This window comes from Otolemur garnettii, unplaced genomic scaffold (genome assembly GCF_000181295.1).
Source record: "Otolemur garnettii isolate 467f Iridium unplaced genomic scaffold, OtoGar3 scaffold00182, whole genome shotgun sequence".
Classification (NCBI taxonomy): domain Eukaryota; kingdom Metazoa; phylum Chordata; class Mammalia; order Primates; family Galagidae; genus Otolemur; species Otolemur garnettii.
Window position 1 is genome coordinate 266,125 of NW_003852577.1, and position 9,310 is coordinate 275,434.

Here is a 9,310-nt window from a genome sequence, read left to right on the forward strand (position 1 = left end):
GCAGGCCTGGGCTGGAGTTAATGGAGTCAAACCCACCAGCCTCGGTGTATGTGGCCAGCACCCTAACCACTGAGCATGGGCACCAAGCCTCTAGCTCCAGCTTTAATTAAAGCTCTCCATGAAGTCATGTGAGGCCAGCAGAGCACAAGCATTTGCTCAGGAGAGCTTCTTGTGTGAAGTGTCCTGTTTTGGGGAGGGAGGCATTTATTAATCTGTCCAACCAAAATGCCAGTTAAAGTGTTCCAAGTTATTTTAAAATGAAAAGCACATGATGTATGACCAGGCATGTTCACTGCAGAACGCAGTGCTGAGTGCAGCTCCTGTCTCTGTCTCTATTTCTCTCTCACACACACACATGCTTTCTGGAAAGTATCCAGCTATGTACTACGAAAAATACAGGTATTTATTATCTTAACAATGACTGGATACTTTCCAGACAGCCCTCATATATAAATCCCTTAGACTGTGGTTTCTAAAGTTGAATAATCTTAAGACTTCCTAGTCATTATGTCCAATAGCCTGTAATTCTGTAACTGCAGCAAATGATTCTTCCTCAGTGATCCAGATACATTCAGGTAGTGGAGTGTCTCCCGCAGCTCCTCATCCGTCCAGTGGCTGTGTTGCTGAAAAGGTACATGCACATCTAGTTTTTAGAATCAAGTTACATTAAAAATACATCATGTCTGCTACTCATGCTAAATTTTTAAGAGCACATTAGCCACTTTCGTGTAAATCCAAAGTTTTCAGATATTGCGTGGCTTTCGAGGGAAGAACTACCAGTAGTCTTCTATGTGTTTCAGCTCTTTTATCAAGGTGTTTTTCCACTTTAGTAGAACTTAAAACTTCTCAGGGCCACCGTTCCCTGACAGTGAAATGCAGATAGATAGATAACTGAAGAACTCAGTAAGGCATGCTGCCTGGCACTTACCACCCACCTCTCCCGCAAGTCACCGGGTCTCTCCCACATTCAACATTTTGGACTTAATTGTTTTTCCTTCACATCATGAAAAATTGCTGAATAGGCTCCAGTTGACTAGATTTTTTTTTTTTCATTTAAAAAATGATATGAAGCATTTAAATTGCATAAGCCCACCAGACCGCATCTCAAATGCTGACTATTCAAAAAAATGTATCTTACAACTTCAATTTGTTGAGAATTTATTTGCATAAAAATGAAAGTTTTTTCCTATGGAGTCCTTAGAAATCTATCACCTCTCTCAGCTGAGGTGTGGTGGTGGGAACCTGTGTTAGTGATCCTCGTAACTAAGAACACTAGTATATCCAGGGTGAGTTTGTGAGTTGAAGAAGAGCAGAGAGGGTGATCAGATGTAGAATTCCTCCATGTCATTATCTGCAGGACCGGCAGGCCCTGGGGGTGGTGGCCCATCTCTGCCAGTCCGCCCCCCTCTGGGAGAGTCAGAAGGGAGCTGTGGGGAGGAGTCTGTGCAGGGGGAGGCACTGGGAGACAGGGGAAAAGCACCAGCTGTCATTGAGGTGCAAGAAGACCCTTTGGTAAAGAAAGGGAGGGGAGCCCAGGGGACCGCTGTGGCCCCCCTGCTGACAGTGGACAGTAGTCCTTCTCTAGAATCCTTGTGTGTTGACCAATGGCTGCTGCATCCCTCAGAGGGGAGGGGTGTTTCTGCCATGCTGCAGAACCTGCTGGGAGCGGAGTATGCAGACACCACAGACAGGTCTGAGGAGGACAGCCGCAGGCCAGTGTCCACATCCGTCTCCTGAGCCCCCTCTAGGTCATCAATGGAGAGGAGGTGGATGTGCCTCCGTTCTGATGCCCTGTGCCCTGAAGCGCTTGTGTTTGAAAACCACTGTGGTTCCTCTGAGGAGGTTGGGGAGGGGCCTCCTGTAGGCAAACAAAACAAGGACTTGCTTCTTTGGAAACACCAGGGAGGGCTGGGGATACTGTTGGCTTGTTCAGCAAGTCCCTGCTGGTGCCCAGGAGGCAGCCCTGTCCAGCTGGGCCCCAGGTGTGGATTGTTGAGTGAGGGCTGGTGGCTGCTGCCAGGCATAAGGCTTGCTGTGATGGCACAGGGCGAAGGGATGGAATGAGGTCTCTTCCCGGAGCAGTGGTGTGCTCGGCCAGGCCTGGGGACCTTCTTGTGCACCCTTTGTGCCTGTGGAGAGAGGCAGATGATGTTAGTGCAGAGTGGGGGCTGGCTGATTGACACATCAGGAGACACTATCTCCAATCATTGGAAGCTTCCCGCAATGTCATGGCCATAAAGCATTTGATTCCCTAAACTCTAGAGCAGTGATTTCCAGTTTTTTTCATCTCATAGTACACTTGAAGCTGTAGTTAAATGTCTATAGCACACTTAAATTATGTTGCTCAAAATAAAAAATAATACAAATATACTTGTTGGTGCTACTTGACACAAAATGAATAACATCAACTCCATCAATATGCATCAAACTGAGGGACCCAAGGAGGCCAATACCCTGATCCCTCTGTAGGGAGTCAAGGGTGCAGCTGCAGGCCAGTGTCCACATCCGTCTCCTGAGCCCCCTAAATTATGTTGCTCAAAATAAAAAATAATACAAATATACTTGTTGGTGCTACTTGACACAAAATGAATAACACGCAGGCCAGTGTCCACATCCATCTCCTGAGCCCCCTAAATTATGTTGCTCAATGATCCTCACAGGTTTTTACTGCAGTCTCAGGCATGAGAAAATACAGTGCAGCAGAAAGCTTCCAAGGGAGAATCAAGGTTAAAAAACAAGTAATTTTTCTTTAACTGCATGATTGATCTTAACATATTCTGTTTACTATACTTCTGTTTTGCCTTTTTCTTATCATTGCTAATATGACGTAGGGCTGGACAGTGTGCTGTGTCTAGTGAGTATTGTTTTTAGTACTCAAGGCCTGCAATGATGCTTGGATTTTTCTCAGATCACTTTGTCCCTAGTGCCTAGCACTTTTAACTCTATGCTCTATCCTACATATACTTACTGTGCTTTGAACTTCTTTCAAAAATAATTAATGATCTTTTTTTTGCAGTTTTTGGCCGGGGCTGGGTTTGAACCCGCCACCTCCAGCATATTGGGCTGGCCCTACTCCTTTGAGCCACAGGTGCCGCTCCATAATTAATGATCTTTAAAAAATTTCATGGCACACCTAAGATCCTCTCATGGCACACTAGTGTGCCAGAGCATACTTGTTGAAAATCAATGCTATGGAGACAGAGGCAGCAGAGTTTTGAGGGGCACCAGACTTCTCAGGCTGACAAGTCATCCCTAAGGCTAGGAAGAGATTTAGCTCCTCACTGTGATTAAGAATAGTATTTCTGAAAGTACACATGTCCATGGTGCTCAACAAATTAGCAAAAAGAATAAAGGCCAGACTGGGCCTGATACTGGAGCCAAGAATCACCATAGTGCATGGCTCTTGCTTCCCTCCAACCATAGCATCACCAGCTGTTCACTTGGTAGACACTGGTCAGAAACATTCCAGATGGGCATGAGCAGGACAGGACATGTAGTTTCAGGTTAGATCCACACAGGTCCTGGTTCGGGACAGGCGCTGACAGCACTCAGGGTCTACCTGCCTGGGCAGGCCTGGTAGTTTTCTTTGGCTCTGCTGGCAGTGGAGGAATCAGCTTCTCAAGTGGGGTCCTGCCTGACTTAAAGACAACTGGCAAATGCAAATGACCAGGCTTCTGTGTGTGCAGTCCCCCTGCTGGGGGCTCTGTCTCTGGCCTATCTCATGTGCAAGGCTGCTTGACTGGAATTGCTGCAGGCCAAGAGTGAGACACTACAGATGTCTCAAGACACTCTTCCCTGGACCCTTCCAGAGTGAAACAAGCACCTGTGTCCCCATCACATAGATGCCTTCCTGGCTCTCAATTCTTCACGGCTGCCCTTATGAGCTGCTCTGAGGGCAGTGGCAATATACTATGGGGTCAGTGTTCTTTCTTTCTTTCTTTCTTTCTTTTTTTCCCTGTCTTTCTTTCTAAGGCAATGCAGGCAAGCTTCTTGCCACAATCCAGAAGCTCCCTTCTTTTCTGTTTAAGGAACCTTCTCTAAAGAACATAACAGCATCTCATAAATTAATCTGCTTAAGGCAACCAGCCAGGGAAGTCTGGTTATGTTCCTAAAGTCATCAAAAAATTGGAATTCAGTAATTGACCCATGGATTTTTTTCCTGAAACTTCTAAAGTAGGTAGTTTACAGTTGGGGAAGTGAAGGAGCACTGTGCAGCCAAGGATCTGCACATCAAGAGGCTCATTCCCCTTTGGTATATGGGCAGAAAATCTTCTCTGCTTTGACTACTGGTAAAGGCGATCCTGCTTCTCCTTGGGAAACCTGGCAAGGTCTTCCTGTTTGCTTGGGATCAGAGTGTTGTCTCTCAGCCTCACACTTCCCCTTTCTGAGTAAGGTCATTTCCTCTTGTTCTGTCTTTGGCAGAAAGCACGATACCTCAACAGTGTGGCAATGTCTCCTGTGGATGGACCAGTGATGTACCTTTCAACCCAGGAACTAAAAACTATTGGGGGACTGGGTTCACACGAGAAACCAGATTTTTGCTCTAAATAAAAGCACCATATTCTGCTTCTCCTTTCACTCTCCTCTGGGTGGTTTTCATATAGCCACTAAAGATGTTACACACAGGCAAGCCTGTGTTGCCTTTTTTTTAAATTTCAAAAATTAAGAGGGTACAAATGTTTTTGGTTACATGTATTGATTTTGTTATGCTTGACTCAAGGTTATAAGTGTACCCATCACCCAATTAGTGGTCACTGTACCTGGTAGATAAGTTTTTGCCCAGCCCCTGCCCCCGCCCAAGTTGCTTCCCACTGAGTTTTACTTTTCTCTGTGTACATGTGTGCTCATCAGTTAGTTCCAGAATAGTGAACACATGGTGTTTGCTTTCCATTCTTCAGATATGTCACTTAGGATAATAGTGTCCAGTTCTATCCAAATTTTTGCAAAAGGCCTCATCCTTCATGGCTGAGAAGTACTTCATAGTATACATAAACCACATTGTATTACTACACTCATGGACTGATGGGAACTTGGGATGATTTCATAGCTCTCCAACTATGAATTGTGCTGCAATAAACATTTGACTGCAGGTGTCTTTTTGATATCGTAACTTCTTTTCCTTTGGGTAAACACCTAGTAGAGGAACTGCTGGATCAAACAGTAGGCTAACTTTTAGTTCTTTGAGGGATACCCATACTTTTTTTTTTTTTTAATAGAACTTATACTAATCTGTAGTCTCTCCAACAGTATATAATCATTCCTTTCACTCTGCATCCATACCAGTGTCTATTGTTTGGGGATTTTTTAATAATGGCCATTCTGGGGCAGAGCAAGATGGTGGACTAGAAGGATCATTAGGCTGAGCTCTCCTAGTATCACTGGGGAAAAAAAGAGAACCCAGCCATACCTGGTGCATGGACCTTGCCTGGAGTGGTAGCTTAGGGAGCACAGCCAGGAGGTGTGAACTGGATACAGCAGGTGATCCAGAGTGGTGGAAATCTGATGCATTAGGCAAGTGATTGTGATCCACTGGGCTCAGTTGGCTCCCCTACAGAGGTCCAGGATGGGAGGAAGCCTTTCTGGAGTTTTCAGTTATTGGGGGAAGCTGTGCATTGAGTGGAAAGCTTGGAAGAGTGGGTGGACTCAAATAGTATACAGCAGCCAGATTTGAATACTGGTTGGGGTGGATTTGCCATTGGTTTGGTGGCTGATGAAGCAGCCATACTGAGAAGGTCTCAGGAGTCAGGGGGCTGCCATTGTGGGAAGGTCAGGAGAAGGGGCCTTGGCAGGGGCCTAAAGCACAGCCATCTTAATTCCACCTGCCAGGATCAGAACTCCTCTCTTGGGACAGGCTGAGGGACTCTCACATCCTACTGGAACAGTTGTGTGGGTGCACTGTGAGACCAGTCCCTGAAGGATTCTGGAGAGCTTTAAGATCCCAACCTGGCAGGGTCTGAATGCTGAGGAAACAATCAGGCAATCTTTGAGGGCAACTACATTAGGAATAAGGACCATAGAGGTTGCTGGCTGTGTTCTCTGTCTCTTAAAAAAAAACACAGCACCACCTGGTGCAATACTGCAACATATATATTCATATTAAAATTTGTTCCTTCTGCTATATAAAATTTTTTTTAGTAATTTATTTTTATTATCATTTTTTCCTTTGTCTATTCTTTATTTTTGTCTTTTCCACATTGCTGAGGTTGCTGCAGTTTTTGGCTATTAAAGCTTTTTTGTTTTGTTTTGTTTTTGCTAATTTGTTTGGTTGGTTCTATTCTAAACTTCCATTTTTACTATCATCAAAAGCAAGGACTCCTGTATTTTTGTCACAAGGAATATGGCTAGTCACAAGGCTATGCTCAGGCTGGTAAGGAGCTCCTGATTTCAAAGAGCCCTCCCAGCCCAGCCCCTCAAAATCCTTGAATTACAGAAATGGCTTTATCATCATGCCAATCAATACCATTTCTTATATGACTCTCATTCTTTCTTCCTGTCTTCATTTCCTCCTATTCTTCAATTCTTTTCTTTTATCCCCCTTCACTTTTTTTTTCTTTTTCTCTTTCCTTCTTTGTTTCTTTTCTTCTTGTGTCTCCCTGCTATCACTTTATCCTTCTCTTCCATTTGACCTAAGCTCTGAGACAAGGAAATTCTAAGCTCTGAGACAAGGACATTTGAAGCAAAGGAGGAAGCAAGAAGAGAAAATGAGGACAAGGAGTTGAACAAGTAGAAAGAACACATGAGGAGGAACCAACAGAAAAATTCAGGCAACATGAAAAACCAAATAGAGCAACTCCCTCAAGGGACCATGAGACAGTTACTGCAGAAGACTCCACCTATAAAGATTTAGTGGATTTGATAGAAAGGGGATTTAAATTATGGATGATAAAGACAATAAAAGGAATGGACATGAAAATGGAAAGACAGAACCAAAAGTCAGACAAGAGATATGTAGAATATAGAAAGGATATGGCAGAGCTTAAGGAAATGAAGGAGGCAATCAGGGACTGTAAAGATGCAGTGGAGAGCATCAAAAATGGGTTAGACCACAGAAAATGAAGAACCTCAGGGCTAGAGGACAAAGTTTTTGAGTTAATCCCATTGTCAAGGAGTCAGAAGAGAGAAAGCAGAACAGTCGCTTAGAGAACTGTGACTCTATGAAGCATTCAAACATGAAAAATAGGGATTCCTGAAGGGAAAAGAGATTGTCCCAAAGGAATAGAAGCCCTACTGGAGACTATCATAAATAAAACTTCCCAAGTTTTACTAAAGATCCTGACACACTCCTTTCAGATGGACACTGAACCCCGGCTCATCTCAACTCAAACAGAGCATCTCCATGACACATTGTAATGAACCTGTCCAAAGTCAAGGTGAAAGAAAAAATTCTTCAAGCAGCCAGCAGTAAGCACCAGCTGATCTACAGAGGCAGAGCCATTAGGATGACAGAAGACTTTTCAACTGAAAACTTCCAGCCAAAGGACCATGGTGATCCACCTTCAACATTCTCAAACAAAGCAATTTTCAGCCCAGAATTCTGTATCTTGCTAAACTAAGCTTCAAAATTGATGGAGAAATCAAATCTTTTGTGGATACACAAGTACTGAAGAAATTCACCACAGTAAGACCAGCTTTACAGGAAATACTTAGACTTATTCTCAACACTGACCATCACACGGGAACACTAGCAGAGTAAACACCTAGAAGTTAAAGGTCAAAACCTAGCTTCCACAGTGGTACAAAGGATAAAACTACACAATAGACTTTCACAAAACAAGCTGAATAGAACTCCAGTATACTTGTCAATTCTCTCAATAAATGTCAATGGATTGAATTTACCACTGAAGAGGCATAGGTTGGCTGACAGGATAAAAAAGCAAACCATCCATATGCTATTTTTAGGAGGCACATCTAACCTCGAAGGACAAACCAAGACTCAGGGTTAAGGTATGGAAAACAATATTTGAAACTAATGGAAATCAGAAGAAAGTAGGGGCTGCAATCTTATTTTCAGATACAAGCGGATTTAAAGCAACTAAAGTTGAGAAACACAAATATGGACACTTTACACTGGTCAAAAGAACAATACAACAAAAAGACATTTCAATTTTAAATATTTATGCACCCAACTTAAATGCTCTCAGGTTTATGAAACAGATCTTGATGCGTCTGAGCAATATGATATCCCATAATACTGGAATAGCCAAAGATTTTAATACCCCTCTGACAGAACTGGACAGAACCTCTAAACAGAAACTAAACAAAGATACAAAGGATTTAAATGTGATTCTGGAATAAATGGATTTAATAGACATATACAGAACATACCATCTCAAACCTAAAGAATATACATTTTTCTCATCAGCCTATGATACATCCTCCAAAATATACCACATCCTAGGATACAAATCAAACTTTAGCAAAATTAAAAGAATAAAAATTATACTTTGTATCTTCTCAGACTACAAGGTAATAAAGGTGGAACTCAACTCCAACAAAAATGTTCAAATCCACACAAAGATGTGGAAATTAAACAACCTTATGCCAAATGATAGTTGGGTTCAGGAAGAGTTAAAAATTGTTAAATTCCTCAAGCACAACAACAATGAAGACACAAGGTACGAAAACCTGTGGGATACAGCAAAAGTAGTCTTAAGAGGGAAATTTATCACATTAGACACCTACATTCAAAAAACAGAAAGAAATAGTATCAACAAACTCATAAATCATCTTACGGAATTATAAAAAGAAGAACAATCTAATCCTAAACACAGGAAAAGAAATAACCAAAATTAAATCAGACATTAATGAAATTAAAAACAAAAGTCCTTCAGAAAATTAACAACACAAAAAGTTATTGCAAAAAAAAAATAAAATCAATAAACCTTTGGCAAGATTAATTAGAAACAGAAAAGTAAAATCTCTAATAACATCAATCAGAAACAATGAAGAGGAAATGACAACAGATGCCACAGAGATACACAAGATTATCTCTGAGTACTACAAGAAACTCTATGCCCAGAAATTTGATAGTGTGAAGGAAATGGATCAATATCTGGAATTGCACCTTCTCCCTAGACTTATCCAAGAAGAAACAGATCTCTTGAACAGACTAATATCAAGAACTGAGATCAAAGAAACAATAAAAAAAGTCCCAACCTGGTCCAGATGGCTTTAAACCAAAATTCTATGAAATCTTCAAAGGAAAAAAAAATCCTTCAAAGAAGAGCTTATACCCATACTGCAGAAATTATTCTAAAAAACCGAGAAGAAAGGAATCTTCCCCAACATGTTCTATGAAGCAAACATCACC

The 9,310-nt window shown here is 42.1% G+C and overlaps 1 protein-coding gene across 1 annotated transcript in view; it reads right to left on the minus strand.

Moving 5' to 3' along the window:
- Positions 1–1,322: 1,322 nt before the first annotated feature.
- The window catches only part of FAM124A (family with sequence similarity 124 member A), a 74,359-nt gene continuing 66,371 nt past the window's right edge, over positions 1,323–9,310 (minus strand). The window contains exon 4 of the mRNA XM_003800713.1: positions 1,323–2,129. Within this exon, the coding sequence (XP_003800761.1) occupies positions 1,323–2,129 (807 nt within the window). The remainder of the gene's footprint in view (positions 2,130–9,310) is intronic.